At 39.4% G+C, this 24444-nt stretch overlaps 1 protein-coding gene across 4 annotated transcripts in view; it reads left to right on the forward strand.

Annotated features, from left to right (window-relative positions):
* The window catches only part of VWA8 (von Willebrand factor A domain containing 8), a 389600-nt gene that overhangs the window by 328498 nt on the left and 36658 nt on the right, over positions 1–24444 (forward strand). For all 4 annotated transcript variants that reach the window (XM_032294792.1, XM_032294790.1, XM_032294793.1 and 1 more), the window contains 2 exons: positions 16149–16257; positions 19564–19720. In XM_032294792.1, coding sequence (XP_032150683.1) covers positions 16149–16257; positions 19564–19720 — 266 coding nt within the window. The remainder of the gene's footprint in view (positions 1–16148; positions 16258–19563; positions 19721–24444) is intronic.

Below are 24444 nucleotides of genomic sequence, written 5' to 3' on the forward strand. Positions count from 1 at the left end.
AAGAGATTAAGGATTCTTTTTTTTAGAGTCACACAGTGGTTTGTTTCTTATTTAAACCTCACCACTCCATGAGGGTGAATGTGCTTATTACCATTTAAGAGAATAGAACACCAAGATTTTGAGTGTTTGAATCTTATATGAGGTTTCATAGCTCGTGAGTGGTAGAACTAGAACTAAAACTCAAGTCACCCAGTTTCCAGCCTGCTGCCATGCATGATACTACTTCTTTGCAATTTCAGGATTGTTGCAGTTAAATTACTTTTAAAACTGAGATTGTCTTTAAAAAGAGAGAGGCAAACACAATAACAACAACTGCATTATCATGTACTGTTACCACATGGCGTGATTGTGGGGGAAGACGACAGGGAGGAAGAGTTTGACATAATAAAAATTCTAAGTATGCAGTCATACTTAAAGATTGAGTTGGATTGTTAATTTGTTTTTCTTATAAATGTACATACCAATTACTGGTGAATCGATACCATAGTGGTAAACACATTCCTCCCTGATGTTCTTAATAAGGAAGAATACATTTAGAAGTGATAAATTCTAACTTCTCTGGTTATTGGGATTTTCACATAAATCTTTGTGTGCTCTGATTGGTTTATTCAGCTTTTATTTGGCAATGGGTGGGTTTTAGGTGAGGTATTTTATTATCATAAACCTCAATGAATGTGTATCAGGCATGAAGGTTATTCTGGGTGCTGTAACAAGAGCTGTAAGATCACAGACAAGGGGCTCTTTATGGATTAATAAGCTATCACTTCATCACTTCCAACTCAGCACCCCCCTGCTGTGCCTTCTGCCTGAAATCTCCAGCCTCCGGCACTAATTCTTACTCATTCTTCACGATTTCTCTTGAACATTACTTCTTCCAGGAAGCTTTCTCTGACTCTACTCCTGACCCCTAGCCTCTGGGATAGGACCTCTTCCGGTTTGCTTCACTACCTATTGTGCTGACCCCTGGCTGGGGATCCCACTTGCTTTCTGCACTAATTATTGAATATAGATCCCCCTCCCAGTTCCGGCTGAAAACTCCATGAAGTGCGGAACCAGGTCTCTTTGGGCTTTGTATCTTCAGCATCTAGCAGAGTGCCTGATTCATAGCCAGGGCTTGTTAAATAAACTACAGACAGGTATACAGACTAACCAGTAAGGGAGAAAGGGAGGCACTTAAAGCTCTATCTTAATGATGAATGGACATAGTTTTTAATATTAAATTTATAAGACATTATGAAAAATAGCTCAGATGCAAACAGTTTCAACTCTTTTTGTTGATTTATTTCTTGCCCGCATATTTCTAAATAGCATACTTATGTTTCTTTCTTCTATCCATTTTAGACATTATCTTTTTACTTCAACCATAGACATTCAGGATTGAGCGCTCTTTCACTTTCCCATCCCTACGTATGATACACACTTTATATCTCCCTATTCCTACTCCATATCTCAATGCTTGAGGTGCACTTCCCCCAGTAAATTCATAGTAGAATTTTAGTTAGACTAGTATTCAGATTTCACATTATAATAACTATATAAAATATTATCAATCATCAGAACCACATAGTGTACTTGAATTGCATTTCTGTCAACTGTCCCCCTCATTTTTTTAGGTGAAGAAAACTAAGAGAAGTCATTTTGGCCAAAACCACTTCACCACTTAGTGCCAGAACGAGGATCAAAAGTCAGTCTTCTAATTCCCGGTAAAATGGTTTTTCCATGATATTAAGCCACCTTTCAAAAAGAATTTTTTAACTTTAAAATCGTAGCGAACCAATTTGGAGAGAAGCTAAACTTTTATAAAATAATATAAAAATATTTGAACTTAACTTTCCATTTTTTCTCAAATTGATTTGTGGCCACTTGTAAACTAGAACTGAAGTAAATTATATAAGCCAAAGGAAAAAAAGTACAGCTAGAAATAATTTAGTCTGATTTTTTTCATTTTGAAGATGAAGACACTAATGTGTAGAAAGATTAAATGACTTTCCTGGCATCACACAGAGAAGTACGGGCCACGCTAGGCTGAAATGCAGGCTTCAACTTTCATTCCAGGGCTGTCTCTGCTGTAAACTGCCACCCTCTCAAACACTGCTGATTCCTCTCAGGCACTTTCCTTCATTGAAAACATGTCTCTTGCAGATGCCTAACCTCAAGTTCTATCTTTATTAGACATCTTCATCTCAAAAAATTATGTGAAGACATGTCAGAATAAGTCAAAAAATGGGGTATAAAGTGTGTTTCTGAAAACCAGGGTTCTGTTAAGCTACCTCGCATGACCACACAGCTAGAACATTACACTGCGTCAGGTCTCGGGGTGCAGTCATGTAGTAGAAAAAATTCCCAAACGACATTGAAAAATTCCTAAACGTCAAAGAGTTACAGCAATATAATAGAGGATAATAGAGGCTCTGGAAGACACCAAGGAAGGTCTGGCTGTCACCCTACTTACCCTAACTCAGCCCAAGACCCTGGGTTAATCTAAAATCTCTTCACATAGTGTTCTCTCCTCTCCCCTCTGTATGATTCTCAGCATTGCCTGGTGACCAAGCCATGGCACCCACAGCCAAACACATAAAACTTCATGTCTCAAAGTGTGTGCTGCCTGAAGCTCTCAACCTCACAGGCCTCCCAAGACTGACACTGCTAAGGGAATTTTCAGATGGGACACAGAGGGAGATGAGTTGGAGGGGTGTAGGGAGAAGGAGGGAGCCACAGGAAGCAGAGGCAGGGGAAATTGTTGGAATGGCATCCAGGACTCTAGTCTTTTCAGGATTAAGAATTTCAGGGTGTAAATTGGGAAACAAACAGATTTACACAGTTAAAGAAAATGGAGAGCTAACACAAAGGAGGAAATTATCAACTTGCCTATGTTCGATTATAGAAACTCCTAATTAATTACAGTCATTGCATGAATTGTTTCTGTGTTTCTAATTACCATGCAGCTCAATATCAGTGCTACATGATATAAATATATATCAGATCAACTGTGCCCTAAGGTTAATTAGAAAGCTTTACCTACTGATATTTAGTATTCTTAATTTGTTCCTTACATAGTAAGAGCCTTCACAACCTGAAATTAAAAGAATGTTTCAAAAAGTGAAATCCAATGGTATTCTTTTCTCCTACCCCAAAGTTCCTGCTTTCTTTCTAACTTGCCCCCGTAAGTTCCAGGAGAGCAGTTATCAGGCTTCTATATATTCTTGCGGGCTTATATACCACTGCAGTCATTCTGTGACTTTGACACAGCCACAGTGGCAATGGCAATCATGCATTCATTCATTTAGTAGCTAGACAATTCCTGAGCTTCTGTGATGTACCAAGACTGTGCTAGGTGCTGAAGATGTTAGGAAGAATCGGATGCAGTCCCTTCACTCCAGATGTTTACACCGAGAATCCATGCCAGCTTATGTATCTACCTACATCTTCCTACATACCCCATAGCACTGATTTGTTGCAATGCTATTTATCACTGAAATATTTCTTCAAAAAATGTATATGTGTGGATGTATATATACATATACACATACATAAATATATTATCATAAAAGAGCACATTACAGTTACTTCACGTGTGAAGTTTTCAATGATCCAAGTGCTTTTTTCATACTCTGAGCTTATTGAAGCCAGTGCAGCAACCTGGAAGGTTCTGTCACATGGTAAGCCTCAAAGCACAAAACCACAAATACCCTCAGCTACTGAGTGATGTGTCACCTGATCCTGAGTTGTGTGTGTGCAGTACAGATTGCTTATTTCTCTATGCCTTTCCTTATGTCATTATTTTGTATTCTTAGGAATAGTTTTGAACCATAGTGACTGTCCAAAAGTATGTAAGTGACAGTGCCAGGCCTGCTGGAAGCAAAGGAAGATTGTTATCGCTGGGTGTTCTGACATACGTTTTACAGGAACTCCAGGTGCCTTGGGGAAATGGTTGGAAAAACTCAGAGTAAATATCAGTAGGGGATGGATTCATAAACACTGTTGTAGCCTAAGATGGTAAACCAACAATTGTAGGGAGCATCTTGGAAGAAATGATGGACAACAGTATAATGTGACTTGTAGCAACAAAGAAAATGGGAAAATCAGCTGCCAAGATTTGATGCTGGAAATACCTCTCCACAGGGACTATTCCATCGTAACCAGTCCATCACTAATTCAGCTAGCATCCCTGTCTTCAGAAAAGAATTCATCATGCTAAATTATTTTGTGTGTAGCTGCCGCAGGTGCTTCCAACAATCTTTAGAATCTGGGTCATATTAAAACCCCGTTTGCTTCTACCCACGGTCGTGGTAGGAATGGCTTTTCTACCCTCCCTTTTCCTGGTACCCTTACCACCTCAGCAAATTCTGTTGGCATGGAAAGCAGAATAGTTCTTAAAAATGCCCAACAGGTTTTATATTTTGAGAAAAGCAGGGCTTCAGTATGAGATTGAATTCACCAGGCCAAGAAATGCCATGAGAGATCATTAAGTCTTAATGATGAAGTACATGGCATTAAATGTCTCTTGCCAGGACCACCTGGTATATACCAAAACCAAAGCATTTGCATACTATTTGCTGTAGTCAAGGTTGTCATGCTTTGCTAACTTTTTCCTTGGCTATGAAGGTCTGATGGCTGGGCTTCACTTTACCCTAGTGTTGAATGTTAACCTTTTGAAGGCTCTTAAAAATTAAAAAGGCAAAAGTAGAAAGGGTAGAATATGTAAAGACCTGACAGTTTTCCCCACCCCTGCTGTCTCTGAATCTAATTAGCACTTGTTCTTGTGTGAGTGTTAAGAACATTGAGTGTGCGCCTGCGAGGAGGCAGCAGGAAGGGTGTATTTCCGTACAGTAAACTAGTGCTGTGCCACTTATTTGCAATTTTTTAACATTTGTATTTGACACTCACCTACACACAATGATAACATTTGGTTTTCCTTAAAGATTTGTTTATGACTACAGCATCTCAATCTGTGAATGATCTTCTCTACCTGATCATTCTGCATTCCATGTTCCCAAATTTTCCAAAATCTTCATCTTTCATTCCTACCTTAATTTAAATAGAAGAAAATGAATAAATAGGGTACTCTAAGAGAAATGAGCCATTGCTTTGGATGAGTTCTGCAAGCCTATAATTTTATTTTGGACAGCCATTCAGACAGCTCTGTTTAGACCAGGAAATAAGAAGAGAGGTCATTACCTATAGACTCAGAGACCATAACAGGGAGTCCATGGAGGACCCGGTGAGGAACTCGGCCTAAAACTAACTGAGCTGAGACCTTGGTAGGGGTCAAAGTCAAGCTGAGGGTAAGGCAGAATCAGGATTTAAGAACAACCTGAAGCCAACAGGGTTTCTTGCCCTTGTTAGAAGATAGCTGTCTAGGCTGGGCACAATGGCTCATGCCTATAATCTCTGCACTTTGGGAGGCCAAGGTGGGAAGATCGCTTGAGCCCAAAGGCTCGAGAGCAGCCTGGCCAACATGGTGAAAGCCCATCTCTACAAAAAATACAAAAATTAGCTAGGTGTGGTATTGTGTGCCTGTATCCTAGCTACTTGGGAGGATGAGGTAGGAGGATCACTTGAGCCCAGGAAGTTGAGGCTGCAGTGAGCTATGATTGCACTACTGCACTCCAGCCTGGGTGACAGAGTGAGACTCTGTCTCAAAAAATAAAATAAAATTTAAAAAAAATTTTAAAAAGAAGATGGTTCTCTGCTGACCATGTGTGCCAATTATGGGCTGGCAGGCAGAGCTGGAAAGGGTCCCATCAGGCACCCAGATGACACTTTTCAGTGGAAAAGATTGTATACAGATTAAATTCTTAGTGTCCTGCCACTGAGCAAACTCCTATGCTTGCATTCAATGTGTATTTATTTAGAATCTATTATGTACAAGGCTATAAGTATACGCCACTGTTGACAACAACTACATCAGATAATAAAAAATAAAGTAAAATATTCATCAACTGATTTTTTTCTCCTTTTAGCCCATCTGTAAAATCTATAAAGTTTTGCTAATTTTAACTAGACTAGGTGTTTTTGTTGCATCATAATAGCACTTACTGAAGAAGGTCATTCCAGTGAGAAAACTCTATGTTAGAGACTTTGTAAACTCAGAAAAATAATAAGGATGCCCATAGGGATGTGTTTCAAAACATCTAGATGAAAGGGGAGGGGGAGTGGCTTTGGCTATAGTTTCAAATATTTCTAATGTTTATCAAGCATATCACTTGTGCTAGAAATCAAAATATTCTTAAGCCTCTACGAATGTTCAAGCAGAAAGAAGAAGGAGGGTGAGACTGAGTAGAGTTGGTGTGGAGAGGTGGAGGGTGAGACTGAGTGGGGTTGGTGTGGAGAGGTGGAGGGTGAGACTGAGTGGGGCTGGTGTGGAGAGGTGGAGGGTGAGACTGAGTGGGGTGGTGTGGAGAGGTGGAGGGTGAGACTGAGTGGGGCTGGTATAGAGAGGTGGGCAAAAGGGTCCAGCCCACAGTGAACAGTAAGGGGCTGCTGGTTGATTTGAAGAAGGCCATGAGAAAAGAAAGGAACACTTTCTATGCCTGAAGACTGGAATTCTGCAAGACAGACCATGGACTACTTCTACTGCTTGTCACCTATAATGTCACAAGTCACCCTAATAGACATTTGTCTTTAGGGTCAGGGAATAGGCCTCATATGCCCCCCACCCCATCCCACTACCTCTGCCTTCTTACTGATTCTCAAACTTTCTAACAACAACAACAACAAAAAAGACTATTTTTCAGTTAGTTATAAAGACAGTTAAAATAGAAATACCCACTGAGCTTATTTAGTATGAATGAATATCAGCTGCATTATAATTCTTAGAAATGAGTGACCAAAAGTCAGATGTTTTTTGCTTTTTAAGAGTGTTGAGGGATTAATGAGGGGAGATGGTCATTGAGTATTTGAAGGCAAATATTACCCAAGCCAGGGAAGAACTAAAGACAAATTGCATACTTACTGGCTTTGGCAGAGACTGACGTTGAAACACATAGAAGCTACCTGTGTAACAAAGGTATTTTTGTTATGTGTTATCATTGTAGAATGTACTGGTTATTGATGAAAACTGCGTGGTGGTCAGCCTTTTTTGTTGTTGTTGTTGTTTAGCCAGCTGACTTCATGTCAAAAAACATCATTCCTAGGGAAATATTATGTGGTTCCATTGTACCTATATCTATGAAAGAAATTTCTTTTTTTCTGGCTACTGTTTACTTTTATTACAGTATTGAGAACATAATTATAATTTATTAATGTTAGCATACTAGGTTAGGGCAGTTGTTTTCTTAGCATGTCTAGAACTAGAAAAATCAGGAAATAATTTGTATTGATCTCATAACAAGCATAAGAATATAGAGCTGAAAAACTGGCCACTTATAATTAAGCTTTTCTGTTCCCTCTGATTTTTAAAATATAGTACAAATTAGCTCTTTGTTTGTTTTTCCTTCCAACTTTTATTTTAGATTCAGTGGGTACATGTGCAGGTATATTACATGGGTAAGTTGTATGTCACTGGGATTTGTTGTACAAATGATTTTGTCACCCAGGCAGTGATCATAGTAGGTAGTTTTTTAATCTTCACCTCCTAACCTCCACCCTCAAGTAGGCCCTGGTGTTTGTTGTCTTCTTTTTTGTATCCATGTGTACTCAGTGTTTAGCTCCCATTTATAAGTGAGAACACATACTGTTTGACTTTCTGTTCCTGCATTAATTTGCTTAGGATAATGGCCTCTAGCTGCATCCATATTGCTGCAAAAGATATGATTGTATTCTTCTTTATGGCTGCATTGTATTCCAGATTGTACATGTACCACATTTTCTTTATCCAGTCCACTGTTGATGGGGCGCCCAGGTTGATTTCATGTCTTTGCTATTGTGGAAAGTGCTACAATGAACATATGTGCACATTATAAATGTATATAAATTTATGTGCCTAATTTATATATATGCACTTTATAAATGTGAATATATATAAATTGTTCACATAAATGAGCAGTTTATATTTCTTTGAATATATATCCAACAATGGCATTACTGGATTGAATGGTAAGCTGTTCTGTCTTAAGGTCTTTGAGAAATCTCCAGACTGCTTTCCATGGTGGCTGAACCAATTTACATCGCCACAAGCAGTGTATTAGCATTCCCTTTTCTCTGTTACCTCTCGCATCTGTTATCTTTTGACTTTTTATTTTGTTTTTATTTTTTGGTTGTTTTTTGAAGGAATGAAGGGTTTTATTGAAAATGAAAGTAGACTCCCCAGTGTGGGCCTGAGCATAGGGGATCAAAGGCCCTGTTACAAAGTTTTTGTGAGTTTAAATACCCTCTACTTAGGGTACACTCTATGTAAATAAAGAGAATGAAGTAAAGTTACAAAGTCTTTTACTTGATCTATGTCCTTTGGAGAGGGCATTTCCTGTTATAGCTGAAGTGTGAATCGGTCTTATTTTCCCTGCTTCCAGACTCCATTTTCCTGCCTCATCTCCCCACTTAAAGATGTGATCCTCATAATCTTCATGAGAGACAGAGACACTGATGGTCTTTTTTTCTGTAACTGTTCATACTGACTTGGAGAGTAGTCTTTACCTATCGGGGATCACGGAACTCTTGCCCTGCTCTATCAAGTGGAGCCAGGGTAGTTTCTTCATGACCAGACGTGGTGTCTTCATCTGGAACTGGCTGTAGCCTTTGTTGCATGATCATCTGAAGCTTGATCGTGGCTCAAGGGTTCCAGTGGGTGCATAGTTCCAGAAGTGTGGAGGGATTCTTCTCAGTTGTGAGACCATGAACCCAAAGTTCAAGGTCCCAAAGTTTTGTTGTAGTGTAGATGGAAAGGACAGTCTTTCTCTGATGTTTCCAGGAGATTCAAACCATGAAAAATTTTATTTACCCTTTCACCAGTATACCAGGCTTCTGGGTTCTCGCTCCCTGAGTAGCCATAGTGAACCTGCCTGACTCTTTCTCCTGGCTGGCTCACCAAATATGTTAACGGTGGAGGGTGTCCAAGTTCTTGGCATCTTGAACAAAGAATTGGACAAAACACACAAACAAAGCAAGGAAAAAATGAAGGGTTTTCTTGAAAATGAAAGGACCCTCCACAGTCTGTGAGCAGGCCTAAGCATAGGGGCTTAAAGGCCATTTTTTTCACTTTATAAAAATGGCCATTCTGACTGGTGCGAGATGATATCTCAGTGTGGTTTTGATTTGCATTTCTCTAATGATTAGTGACATAGAACATTTCTTCATATGTTTTTGGCCGTGTGTATGTCTTCTTTTGATAAGTGTCTCTTCATGTCCTTTGCCCATTTTTTTAATGGGGTTGTTTGGTTTTTTTTGCTTGTTGATTCATTTAAGTTCCTTATAGATTCTGGATATTAGACCTTTGTTGGATACATAGTTTATAAATATTTTCTGCCATTCCTTAGGTTATCTCTTTACCCTGTTAATAGTTTCTTTTGCTGTGCAGAAACTCTTTAGTTTAATTAGGTTCCACTTATCAAGTTTTGTTTTTATTGCAATTGCTTTTGGAGTCCTCATCATGAAATCTTTGCCAAGCCCTATGTCCAGAATGGTATTTCCTAGCTTTTCATCTAGGGTATTTATAGTTTTAGGTTTTATGTTTAAATCTTTAATATATCTTGAGTTGATTTTTGTATGTGGTGAAAGATAGGGATCCAGTTTCAATCTTCTGCATATGTCTAGCCAGTTATTCCAGCACCATTTATTGAACAGGGAATCCTTTCCCCATTTCTTGTTACGGTTGACATTATCAAAGATTGATGCCTGTAGGTACACAACTTTACTTCAGGGTTCTCTAACATGTTTCATTAATCTGTGTGTCTGTTTTTATACCAATGCCATGTTGTTTTGGTTTCTATAGCCTAGTACTATAGTTTGAAGTCAGGTAATGTGGTCCATATGGGTTTGTCTTTTTGCTTAGGATTGTTTTGGCTATTTGGCTCTTTTTTTGGTTCCTTATAAATTTTAAAATGGCCTTTTCTAATTATGTGAAAAAAATGACATTGGTAGTTTAATGGGAATAGCATTGATTCTATAAATTACTTTGGGCAACATAGCCATTTTAACAATATTGAGTCTTCCTACCCATTAGCATGGAATGTTTTTCCATTTGTTTGTATCATCTCTGATTTATGAGTGTTTGACTTGTGTGTGTTTGTGTCATCTTTCAGCACTGTTTGTAATTCTCGTAGAGAACTTTCACCTCCCTGGTTAATGATATTCCCAGGTATTTTACTCTTTCTTTGACTATTGTGGATGGGATTGCATTCTTGATTTGGCTGTCAGCTTGGACATTATTGACATATAGAAATGCTACTGATTTTTGTACATTGATTTTGTATGCTGAAACTTTACTGAAGTTGTTTAGCAGTTCTAGGAGCCTTTGGGCAGAGACTACAGGGCTTTCTGAGTGTAGAAGAGAGATGTTTGGCTTTCTGGCTTACTATTTGGATGCCTTTTACTTATTTATCTTGCCTAATTGCTCTGGCTAGGAGTTTCAGTGCTATGTTGAATGGGAGTAATGAGAGGGCATCCTTGTCTTGTTTCAGTTCTCAAAGATAATACTTTCAGCCTTTGCCCATTCTGTATGATATTGACTATGGATTTGTCATAGATGGCTCTTATTATTTTGAGGTGTGTTTCTTCAATGCCTAGATTGTTGAGGGTTTTAACATGAAGCAATGTTGAATTTTATCAAAAGACTTTCCTACATCAACTGAGATGATCGTGTAGTTTTTGTTTTTAGTTCTGTTTATGTGATGAATCATATTTATTGATTTGTATATGTTGAACCAGCCTTGCATCCCAAGATTAAAGCCTACTTGATTATGATAGATTTCCTTTTTGATGTGCTGCTGGATTCAATTTGCTAGTATTTTGTTGAGAATTTTTGCATCTATGTTCATCAGGGATATTGGCCTGAAGTTTTCTTTTTTGTTGTTGTGTCTCTGCCATGTTTTCATATCAGAATGATGCTAGCCACATAGATTGAGTTAGGGAGAAGTCCCTTCTCCTAGATGTTTTTTGGAATCATTTTAGTAAGATTGGTTTCAGTTCTTCTTTACACATTTGGCAGAATTCAGCTGTGAATCCTTATGGTCCAGGGCTTTTTCTGGCTGGTAGGTTTTTTCAATTTTGGAACATGTTATTGGTCTGTTCAGGTATTCAGCTTCTTCCTGGTTTAATCTTGTGTGTTTGTATGTTTCTAAGAATTTATCCATTTCTTCTAGGTTTTCTACTTTGTGTGCAGAGAGGTGTTCATAATAGTCTCTGAAGGCTTTTTAAATTTCTCTGGGGTTGATGGTAATGTCACCTTTGTCATTTCTGATTTTGTTTATTTAGATCTTCTTATTTCTTTATTAATCCAGCTAGCCATCTATCAATCATTTTATTCCTATGAAAGAAATTTCTAACCTATAGGTACAATAACCTCAGACAATTTTTTTTAGGCAGATACATTCAGAACCTTACCATGGCGTGTATCATCCTGTGCTGTGACTTTGTTCCCCTTTACACAACATCCTCCTAGAAGCAAAGTTCCCATGTCAGGAATCTCTGTATCCCACCTGAGTACTAGATGCACCACACGTAAACACAGGGATGTTTTCACAAGAGTGTGAGTGAATAAATCTATTCAGTTGCCTGCTAATCAATCAAAAAGATAGTAAACAACTGTAATAATTGGGATTTCTGTGCTGATGTTGTTATGGTAATTTTTAATGTCAGAAAAATCAAAGCATGTCTTTTTGTTAGAAGTAGGACATCCTCAGGAAGATCAAGACAGTAGCTTCTGCCCTGCTGCCTCTCATTCATCCTTTAATACATGAATCAATTAGTTCACATGCAATGGACTCCAAGTAGCAGAAACCCCAAATAACAGTGGCTTAACTGTAAGGACATGTATTATTTACTTATGTGGGATATTAAAGGCAAGTGACTCCAGGGCTAGTTCAGCAGCTCAGCAATGTCATCGGGGCATAGACTCCTCCAGCCTTCCAATCTACCATCCTCTGGTTAACGCATGGTCACCATGTGGATGCTACAGCTCTATGCATCACATTCTCACTCAGCTGTGTCCCAAGGCAGGAAGTGTGTGTGTTTGTGTGTGTGTGTGTGTTGGAGGGGACAGCAGAACTGTGCATACAGGACAGTGAGAAGCTCTTCTCACAACCGTCTCTTCTTTTACCTGGGAAGACTTCCTAGAAGCCTCCTGGCAGACTTTCTCTCACATCTCAGGCCACATGGCCTCCCCTAAACCAGTCACTGGCAAAGGGGAATAGGATTACTGTGCTTAATTCCAGCCAACCATGATATATCTGACTTCTGTTTAAAAGAAAGAGGGAATTAACGTGAAATAGGCAACTAGAAATGTCTGCTTTGCCACACCTAGTCTTCAGCTGTGTCATCCAGTCATACCTCCAAAAGCTCACTTTTCTTCCTGGATTATCTTCTGGCTATTTATATCATTTTATTGATGGTTTTTAAAAGTCATGAACTCAAGGAGGAGCCTAAAATATATGGGCCTTGCCCAGAATTACAGGGCTTCAATGAGTCATGTCCTTTCTCTGTGCTGGCTTTATTCCGGAACATTTTTATGAGTTGTAATTTACAAGATCCATGTTTTTTCCCATTTTAATTCACATGTAAGAGAATAATGATTCTTATGCTTATAGCACACTTACCTAAAAGAAAGCAGATTGTGGCTGGGTGCAGTGGCTCATGCCTGTAATCCCAGCACTTTGGGAGGCCGAGGCAGGCAGATCACCTGAGGTTGGGAGTTCGAGACTAGGCTGACCAACATGGACAATCCCCATCTGTATTAAAAATACAAAATTAGCTGGGCACGGTGTCACATGACTGTGGTCCTAGCTACTCGGGAGGCTGAGGCAGAAGAATCACTTGAACCCGGGAGGCAGAGGTTGTGGTGAGCCGAGATCGCGCCATTACACTCCAGCCTAGGCAAAAAGAGCGAAACTTCATGTCAAAAAAAAAAAAAAAAAAGGAAAGAAAGAAAAGAAAGCAGATTGTGTTAGCTGTGAGAAACACATCAGGGGTCTCATCGTGTGTGTCAGGTTGCATCAAAAGTTATAAACGGCCACAGTGTTTTCTTTTTTGGCGAAAATTTTGATCCCTTTAAGTGAATTCAGTAGTGCTTTATTTCAGTAATTGGAATTACTTACTTGAGCTTTTTCTAGATGAAACCAGATCTCAAAGGAAGTGCTTTCCAACTGCTTTTCAATACATACATGAAAGCAAACAGCAGCTTATCCACTTTCTGAATGGCCAGTGGTTCTCTAGCACATGGCTGTCCCCAGAAAACAAAATTCCTCAAATGATAAGCCTCACTTAGTATATGTTCCAGTTTCTTTCTGTCCCGGATTGGACTATCCTGGAATTCCTGACTTGCATCTTTTATGAATCATTGTCAATTGATGTAAGAAATGTCCTAAAAGGGCTTTGAAAACTTCTTAACATATGTACTCCTCCCATCCACGTAAAGAAATATATTCCTGTGAGTGAGTGGCATTCATAAAATGACACAAAATTAGATAAGCTCTCTAAATACCTTGCTTTTAATTAAACATCCCTGGAATTGCATGGTGTGCATTTCCCTGCAACATATCAGGTTTTGGCTGATGTTTGTTTTTGTCAAGAATTTGTTGATTTTGAAACATCTCTGGGCTCCCATTTGGGGTTGGTGTGGAACTGCCTCATGTTGACAGCGTGAGCAGCCCCATTTCCCAGCAGATGGCCTGGCAAGACACACAGGTGGCAAAGAACATGCCAGTGCCTTTCTGCCCAGAAATTTTATCACCTGTCTTCTCTTCCCTAATGGCCATTATAGGTTTCTTTGCAACTTCAAAACCGTAATTTTGAAGGTAGCTGAGGGAGGCCATTTGAGGGGCGTTTTCTTCTACCTTGTGCCTTCATTTGCACTTATTCTTAAAAGACTGTTCTCTTACAGCAGAATAACTGGATTGTGTGAAATATCTTAGGGAGATAAATAATATTTGATGAATGTAAAGTTAGTAGACACATAGGAATTTGCCTTTTATACCTCTTCTGGTTTTTTAAAATTTATTTTTAAACAGTACCAGAATACACACACATGCCCTCCAAAGTGAGGAATGGTGTTCAGAATGGTTCTTCTAGTTGCTTAGACTATTTTTGGAAGTTCTCTTTTAGAATTGGCCTATAGATGAGTCTTAATGCTTATAAGCAAGCTGCAGATGCTCCTTGACTTACAATGAGCTTACATCCCAATAAACCCATCATAAGTTAGAAATATGGTAAGCTGCAAATGTACTTAATACACCAGATCTACCAAACATCATTGTTTGGTAGATCTGGTTAAGGCCTAGCCTACCTTAAACATGCTCAGAACACTTATATTAGCCTACAGTTGAACAAAATCATCTAACATCAAGCCTATTTTGTAATTAAGTGTCAAATATCTCATGTAACTTATTAAATATTATACTAAAAGTGAAAAGCAAAATGGATGGATGGGTAATTAAAGTATGATTTCTATTGAATGTGTGTATTGCTTTGATCCCATTGTAAAGTTGAAAAATTATAAGTCAAACCATTGTAAGTGAGAGGCTGTCAGTTGTCTCATTATTGTATAATTGTACCTGGTTTTGATGAAAACCCTATCTTGATCACCTTTTTTTTTTTTCTACCAGATTTGGAATCATTGAATCAGTCACAGCACATCAAGGCTGAGTGTAATGGTGAAATAATTTAGTTTAAACCCCTTAGTTTCTGATGCGAAAGTGAAGGTCCTAATATCTTACTTGACTTGCCAAAGTTTAACTAAGTAATGATACTTAGAAGTGATTTCTGGTGGAAGCTATTTGCTAACTTGCTGGTAAACTTTGGCAAGTCAAAAAAAGGTGATCAAGATAGGGTTTTCATCAAAACCAGGTACAATTATACAGTAACGAGACAGCCTGGACATAAGACAAGAGAAGTTATGTTGATTTTATTCTTAATGGCCATTTTATTTGCAAAGATCTCAAATTATCTACCTTCATTAATTACCTTCATTAATCCCAACATCAAGAATGAAAAAGCCGTGTACCAACATGGAATGGTTAACTCTAAAGACTGACTTCAGACCCATTTATTTGTAAGCTGTCTTCTTCCACTGTAAGCAGTTTGAGGGCAGGAACCAATTCTCCATGGCTTTTTACGCCCGGTGGTACCTCACAGAATGTTCCGTCAGTACATTTTCTATAATTCTTATTTGAACAAATGAATGAGAATTTGATCTTGTCTTCTCTGAAAATCATTACATCTGAAAGCAGGCTCATAGTGTGCATGAAATGTAAATGCTTTGATTTCTTTTTATTGTAGGGTAGTATCTACTGAACTGACTACTAGGATTGAAATTTCTGTGTGGTTATCACTCCTTTTGGTGATACTGTACTGAATGACATAGAAGCCGATGAACTTCAGGCTCTCACAGAGGAAGGCTACAGTGCTACTTATTCTGTTTGAATTGCAGGAATCATAAATCCAGTTTTAAAATAAAGATGAATTAGGAAAGCTACAAATTACCATAATAAAAATTGAAGTGGATCCAAAAAATAAATAAGCAGTTTTCAGTATATAACATAAATCTATCACTGAGGCATACATACATACCTTTTTGTTTTTCTTTTCCATATATTGTATGTAAAATGGCGTTTCTCAGAGTAATGGGATTTCTTTGAAAATGGAATGGGTAAATGTGTGTATACTGCCTCAGCTGGATCAGCTAGGTGGTGATCCTTTTAAACCACTGGCAAAAATATCCCTTTCCGATGAGATCCATTTTTCCTTCATCTGGTAGGTCTCATGCCCTGTATAAATGCTTACAGCTTGTTTTGCACCACAAAAATTCTGTAGCTATAATGCAGTCCAGCTCCTTTTTTAAGAGTTTTTAAAAAAATTAATTCTTCTCCTTCCCAACCAGATGGATGTTGGAATCCATCTGATGGAATTTTTGTAAATACTCACAGCACTTATCAAATCCAGTGGCCTGAGGTTATGTGATACCTTAAGGACTTAGGAGAAAATATTTTTTTTTTTTTCTGTTAAGCAGTTCCTGGTGTTTGTCACAGGATAGTAAAAATGTCTCAATTCTTCGTTTTTAGATAACAATCAACAGAGACAGTGGTGAAGATGTAAGCTCCCCCAAACACGGGAAGGAGGACCCAGACAACATGCCTCACGTAGGCGGCAACACTTGGGCTGGCGGAACAGGTTGGTAGCACAGGCATTCTCCCAAGTCAGCCTTCCCGAGGCTTCCCAAGCCCATTAGGCCAGTGCACTGCCCCTGAGAAGACTCAGAGACTGGCTTTCCTTCCCAGCCTCCCTCATTACTCAGTTGGATTGTCGTCTTGCCCTCTGCCCCAGCAGGACATCAAGGCATGAAAAGAGCCTGGCATTTGGAGTCCCACAGGCTCTGCCACCCTGTGACCTAAGAACATGCTGACCCTCCCAGAATTCCTTCATCAGCTAAAGGGGAATAGTATGAAATACCTCAAGTTTTGGTGAGGATTAAAAGAGATTACGATTGTTAAGCACTGAGCACAATGCCTGGCATGAAGAATATTTTCACTAAAGTGTTAATTCCTTCTGTTAAATTCCATGACCTTGGGATCATGCCAGAAATCCATCGTAAATTCTTGAGCAACTGACTTTGAAAAGAAATGGTCCATGTCTTCCACATCTTAGAAGTATGTTGAGGATACAAGATTTTAAGATAAGGCTGGTTTCAGTCTAAGCCGAGGGCTGTGGCCGACTCCTTCCTCTTGGCTTCCCAACGAGGGTATTGTTCCCAGGACTGCCGTCTTCCTTTTTCCTCTGTGGCAGCTGGAGCAGACACATCTGCAAGGCCACAGGAATAGGGCCAGACTGTGTGCGCACTGTCTGAGCTTATCTCACTGTGAGGAGTGCTGGCAGGCGCTCTGTACTTCACCTTCCTTAGGATGGTCTGTGCCTCTTGGCCTTGACAACCTTGGGAGGAAATGGGTTTCTCTGCCAAGACAATGTGCTATCAAATAGGCCTGTGGACTTCTTGCCTACTCTGTTTATTCATCAAGCATCAGCTTTAAAGTAAGGCTATTTTTAAAAGTGTCCTTTGATCTGGAAGTTAGTGTCAAGCCAACAAGATTTCATCCACATGGAATGCATTGTGGAACGAGCTGGCCAGATGTAGTTTCCTAGCAGTGGACTACTCTGGGGGAAAAGCTCTTACTTGCTACCCAACTTGAATTTACTAATTCACATATCTGTCCAGACTGAGGCTGCATTTGTTTCACCTGGCCTTTCAGTTTTCGATTGAATATATTATATAGTTTCAATTGAATATATTATATAATTATATATTATTAGGATCAAGGCTCCTTGGCTTCAATTTCTCTTTTTCTCTCTGCCATTCTTTTCCCTCAGAATTCTTGACATTGAACTGAGCTCTGGCCCAACAAGTCATCTGATTCCCTTTCCTTCATCAATGCCCCTCCCTGGCCCATCCTCCCCATTATCTTCTGAACTGGTTTGGAATGTCCAGGGTTCGCTTTAAGACTATGCCCTGCAGTCTGAGAACCTCTGGCAAGCATTTTCATTTAAATAATACAAATGAAAGGCTCTGGGAAGTGGAGATCATGAAGATCACCTCCTGCTTCACTCCAGTGAGACTTTCCCCTGGGCCCTGTGACTCATGTGGCCAGTCACTCACACCAGCCTCTGACGGCTTCACCATTTTCTCCCTTTCACCAGAATGGTAACATCTCAGCACCTAGGAAGCGTTCAGCTCAAATTCATGACCCACCCATACTCAAGATATCTTCCTGTAGGAAAGGAGTCAGATCCCAGAAACAGCTTTTCCCCCTGTAGCTGACTGTCACTGTCCAGGTACTGTGATCCTCTGCCTATCGGCTGACCATGAATAAAAGGAGGGAATCACACACATCCCAGAAGGAGTTTTCCACCACACCTTCCTAAATAAAAGTGAAATATGTTCCAATCAAAAGATTAAAGTAGTGTAATTAATAGGTAGTTCTCATGGTATTTCCCAGAAGGAAATGACCTACCTGGACTTTCATAAGGAAAGCAGTTCATATTGAGTTCTTGGTTTTCATTTTATTAGACTAGTTAAAGCTCAGCGGTGAGGTAGGGGTAGGGGTGGTGATGGTGAAAGAAAAATGTAACATAATTTACCCAAAGTCTAAAAGCCTTCTAATTTTCCACTTTATAAAACTAGAAATTGCCTAATTCTGTGTAACTAGGTGTTTAATAATAATAGTACAAGCAGTCCATTATATAGCTTTTATTACGTGTCAGATATTGCTCTAAGCATTTTAGCTTCATGACCATCCCATGAAGTAAATAATATTAGTTATCCCCACTTTATAGAGAGGAGCCTGAGACACAGAGAAATTAAGTAATTCCCCAAGGATAAATGGCTGGTGGGTGGGAGTCAGGATTCAAACCCAGACAGTTTGGCTTAACTATGTAATATATTCTACAATACCAATGTATTATAATATACCTTACTGTACGATACTGCCCCTCCAATATTGGATTCTCTTCTAAGTTCTCAAGTTATACATGAATGAACAAAAGAAACTGGTTACTAATATTCTAACCTACCCCTAAGTAGGGGTAACAAGCTTATAGCTCAAAGGCCAAATCTAGCCAATACATGTGTTTTTTTCTCTGGTCCATGTAATGTTTTAAAATAATTTCAATTTGGATGTATTTAGACAAGGTAAATCCTCCCTAAGTTAGCTAATGTCCCCATCACTTTTTGTCATAAGACTTACCTGGCCTTACAGGCATTTACAATATGAACAGTTCATACAATGTTATGTAATAAAACGTAATATGTATATGTAATATACATATGTATATTATGTATATTATGTGAACTTGAGTTTCTATTGAAAGCCTGTTCTAAAGCAGGTGATGTTTATGTTATATATTGTTCAAACCAAAAGTCAAAGTTGGTGTAATAATTGGCTTCTAATCTTGGCTAAGCCAGTGATATGAGGTCATGAATATGTCATTTAGCCTCTCTGTGCATTATTTTTATAGTTTGCAAAACAGAAAATAAACAGTATTTATAGCCCGTCTGGGTATTTTAAGAAAAACTAAGGTAATATGGGAACAGTTGTTCATTTAATTAGCAAATGTATACTAAGTAGCTATGATATTCGAACCACTTTTATAGGAGCAGCAGTGCAAAGATAAATAAACTCTCATCCGTCATATAGTTGGTGAGAAAAAGAAGTAAATATGAAAGGATAACAAATAGTACACAAGAGTATCAATCCTTATAAGGTAGCAGCATTAGCTAAGGTCATAGAAGTTGGAGTAAGCCTTGGCATATAGGTAGTATTTGAATGGATGGGAAAAAGGAAAAGCATCCTAAACAGAATACCTCTTTTTCCAGAAAAAGGTAATTTGACTTTTTAATTACTAGTTAAGTATAGTTAATATCTTCCACAAGGCTGTACTAAAACCATGACCTGACTTTTGTTCTGAATTTCCATGTTTTCTTTCCAGGGGGAAGAGACACGGCAGGCCTGGGTGGCAAAGGAGGCCCTTACCGGCTGGATGCGGGCCACACAGTGTACCAGGTCTCTCAGGCTGAGAAAGATGCAGTTCCAGAGGAGGTCAAGAGAGCTGCTAGAGAGATGGGCCAAAGAGCTTTCCAGCAGAGGTCAGTGTTCCCATCACATTTAGACCAGCACTACTGCTGTGGTGAAATGTCACGGAGGACTATGGGGAAACCTAGATTTGTGTGCATTTCCACCTCATGCAGCAACTGGGACCTCAAACTGAAATCCACAGCCACCACCGCCTCCCGCAACTGAAACAGCCAAATAAACAAAATCTCCCATTCTTTCTACTCAGGCTCCTTAAAATTTATTCATCACATATGACTGCTGTAAAAGGAATTTAGCACATGAACAAGTAAAAACAGAGATATTTCTTGTAAAAGAAGTTAAACTAAAGCTCAGATCACTCCATACATGTCTGTCTTTTCCTAGGCCACATAGGGAATTCAGGTAAGTCTATGTGATGGTCCCTTCCTGCCCTCAGAAATCTTGCAGATTAGTGTGGAGACAGGACAAGGAAACACAAACACACACACACACACACACACACACACACACACGAAGTTAAATGCTAAAGTCATAGGGTGCAGAGGCTGTCCCCTCCAGCAGAGCAGAGAAAGGCAAGTTCAGTGGGCTGATGTGAGGTGGGGCCAGAGCTCAGCTAGGTTTTAGAGATGGGAAGAGAAGGGCTAGAATATTTCAGAAAGGGAAAACTAAATGAGCAGAGGCACCAGGGCAAGATGAGCATAGTGTCTATGGCAGAGAGAGGCAGCTCACCCACTCAGGATAAAGGGTACCAGCTGGGGAGGAAGAGCAGTGAGTTTGGATGGGGAGGCCTCATCAGTGAGTAGAGGCCTTAATCTAGGCCAATGAGCCTGTGGCCTTCGGACATTCCCTAGCTGTTCTGGGCCGCTCCAATTGGAGCCATTTAAAAAATAAGAAGAATGCACATGATGTTTCCCTAGACATCCACATGTGTGCTTCAGCTAAAAGGGAAAAATACTGAAGAACCACCAATATGTCCTTTCAGATTCCAGTAGTAGTTTGGGAAGCAGATTTACATTTTTGTGCTCCATGAAAGGAGCTGGGTGCAGTTAGAGAAAAGCATGTTAAAGTGTATGAGTTATGAAATTCCTCCCACGTAGAACATCTGGTATTACATTACATGCTGTGCTTCCACATCCTGCAAGTAAACAGTACAGGACAATAGAGACAAGAATGCAGGCCCTGCTGCCACACCCTCAGAAAAGCCTCCCAGCCTCAGACCCTCCAGACTTCAGCAGGTAAATAACACACTTGAGGCCAGAGGCAAGAGTGTTGCCCTCAGCCCTTCTGCTGGCTTCCCTGGTGACTGTTGACAGTTTATCTATCCTCTTTATGCCTGAATTTGCTCTTTTGGAGATAAAATTCACTCCCCCTTTCTCCCAGGGAGATTTTGAGAGCAGATAACTATGTTAGGAATGAAAGTGTTTAAACTTCTCAGAAAAAGGTAGAAAATATTGTAGTGAACTGTCTTGTTAGAATGAAAGTTCTCTACATTTCTTATGAAGTATCAATTATGAAGTATCAATTTAGGAAAAGAACCAAACAATTAGATATTTGTCATTCTCCCCTCCCCAACTAATGAGTGCCTGTTGTTGCCACCCATAAAACCTCCCAAGTAATTGTTCAGTCTAAATTTTCACCCAAGTGGACAGGTAGATAAGAGTGTTCTGGCACACACATAGTTCACAGGGAGGCAGAAAGGTAACAGTGCTTGGGTACAAGTACGTACCCCCTTCTTCTGTTGCCATAAAGGAGTAAGGATCGTGGTTCTGTTAAGGACCGTTGCCCCACAGGGTAAGAAGTCAAGGGACATCTGTGCTCTTAACGCAAATGAATTTAGCGGCTGTAAGAGAGGAAACAGAGGGCATGGGGAAGGGTTGAGGAAACTATACACCTCTAGTAAATGCTGCAGAGAAGAGTCTCAGCCGAAGTAAAAGAGAATACCACAAAGTGGTTGAAAGAGGAGTTGGGCAAGGGCGTGAGAAAGGAGAGGAAGAAATAGAAACACAATAGAGATCCTGAGAAAGATGGGGCAGAGCAAAACACCAAGAGAAAGTTGTTGCTTTCTGCTTTCATGTAAAAATGGGACTTTCAACCCATTTGATGAATATTTCATTTAATGCTGCTGAAAATTTTTTAACTTTTTATTATGGAACTCTTCAAACCTAAAAGTCAAGAAGAACATGTAATGAACACTGTGGACCCGACCCCACCCTCCCAGCTTCAAGAAGAAAAATCTGGCTCCACTCCTAGTCTTTTCTGCTGACTTGTTTTGAAGCTAATCCAAGACTTCTATCATTTCATTGTAAATATTTCTGAGTGTATCTCCATAACATAAAAACAAAAAAATGCAAATCCATAATACTATTATTACGTCTTTAAAAAGTAATAATTCTGGCCAGGCACGGTGGTTCAATTCTGTAATCCCAGCACTTTGGGAGGCTGAGGCGGGCAGATCACGAGGTCAGGAATTCAAGACCAGCCTGGCCAACATGGGGAAACTCCATCTCTACTAAAAATACAAAAATTAGCCAGGCATAGTGGTGGGTGCCTGTAATCCCAGCTACCTGAGAGCCTGAGGCAGGAGAATCGCTTGAACCTGAGAGGCAGAGGTTGCAGTGAGCTGAGATCATGCCATTGCACTCCAGCCTAGGTGACAAGAGCAAGACCGTGTCTCCAAAAAAAAGGTAAAATTCTTCACTATTATCAAATACTAAATTTTATAATAGTTTTGCCACGTTGGGCATATGCAGAATGAGGTCAGTTCCCACCATTAATGCTTTTATGGCACCCTGTCCCTTTTCTCCATAACTCTTATCACTCTTGCCTATTATGTGATTTGTGCGGATAGTTGATTGTCTCTCCACTGACTCTAAGTTCCTGGGGGGCAGGTATCTACCTGTTTTGTGCTCCAGCATAACCCCAGGACCTGCACCCAGAACCTGGTATGTGGCAAACCTTCATATGTATTTGTGAATGAATGATACACACATGCATACAAGTAATGGAATCATCCTTTAGTACTTAATTCAGAGACTGGCTGAAAGTAGACCTAGCTATGAGCTAGAAAGTCTGTGCTAGTGCCTTGAAGAGCCTAATGCTGCTAAGTGGGTTCCTGACATCATCAACACAACATTTTGATAGCATCTATTTGTATCTGGTTTTATGCTAGATACCAACCACTACATATCAAGAATATATTAACTAAGGCAGACTAACAGAGAGAGAGAGCAGCATAAAACATGCATAAAGTGGAACAGAAACATTACACCAATGAAAAGCACATGAAATAGCAGCAAGGTACATGTATACACTTAGAAAAGCGTTTAGGGAGGGAACCAGCTGTGGTGATTGTGTCCACTGCCATTTGCAAAACTAATCAGCCTCACACGGTGGATCTAAGCTTATGTTTGTTTTCCTTATAATTGATTCAAAATTATAGTATTTAAGTCTGACCTATAAGAAAAAGTAAAATGAGAACTAAAATTCCCAGACTCTTACGTAACAATAAATATACCCTTTAAAAATATACTGTGCCAACAAAATGCAGTTAGTCCACATAGATTACTAGGATGTGAAGCAGCTGTGCCCTGCAGTTTTGATCAGGGCTAAAGAAGCAGAAAGATGTATTTCCAGCTAGTTTTGTGGGCTTGAGGGTATTAGCGATGGGTACCTCATCTGATCCAGAGGCTAAAACTTTCCTATTTTCTTTCTATGTTCCCTGCTTCAGTCATCATCTTTCAAAATTTATCAGCTTTGAATGCCTTGTAGGTGACCTTTCTGAAAACCGACACAATCTGGAATATGGTTTCCACATTTCTTTATAATTAAAACAGCATGTGGTTGTTTTCGGGTGCAACGTGATCGCACCAATGGTAGCCCTGTAACTGGAGCTAATTCTGATCACTCTACAAAGACTAGTCTGCTTGAGGTGGCTTACCAAATGGCTGGCTCCTTCCTTGATATGTATGTATGTATGTATGTACATATGTGTTTCTATGTGTGTGTATGTTTGTATTGATGTATACACGTACAACCCATACCTCCGACATTGCATGTGCACACACACACATACACACACACAGTAATTTAGAAGAGTGTGTTGTGGTTAGGCTCTTGAGATATGTATTAATTATTCCCTGTCCTAATATCAGCACCTTTTATATTTATAGAAATATATGATTAAATTAGCACATTATGGATATAACACTGTAAAACCCAAGAGAGGTCACTCAGCAAATGAACTTTCTACTTACAGTTAGTTTAGATGCTGCATTTTAAATAATCCTGAATTGTATTTTTATTTCAGTCATTCATTTCAGTTCATTTTGAACACCCATTATATGTTAGGCACCATGCTATACATATATATATATATATATATATTCTCTCCTCCATCCCCTCCCCACCCCAAGGACAGCTGTGTCTACATTTGTTTCTAATCAGTGCTAATCTACCTTCTTTGAAAAGAAGCATATTGACAGGCACACACACCAGTTTAGGTATGAAGGGGTAGGTGGCATGTTCTGCAGTGTTTATTGTGCCCAGCTTCTGTCAGCCTTGATACTTGAGACATAACTTAATCTAATAAAAATTCATACAGAGATTTCAGAGACTGCCAGAAACTAAATACAAGAGGTATTGTCAGGGGGTCAAGTCCTGTACACATACTTCTTTCTGTTCTTCAGGACTGAGAGTTAATTAGATTTAGAAAGTAACCTTCGCATGTCACCTCAAGATTCAACCATTCAGATATTACAGTGGCCTGGTCTGTATTTCC

Source organism: Sapajus apella, unplaced genomic scaffold, assembly GCF_009761245.1.
Source record: "Sapajus apella isolate SASKATOON/1434 unplaced genomic scaffold, GSC_monkey_1.0 scaffold32, whole genome shotgun sequence".
Classification (NCBI taxonomy): domain Eukaryota; kingdom Metazoa; phylum Chordata; class Mammalia; order Primates; family Cebidae; genus Sapajus; species Sapajus apella.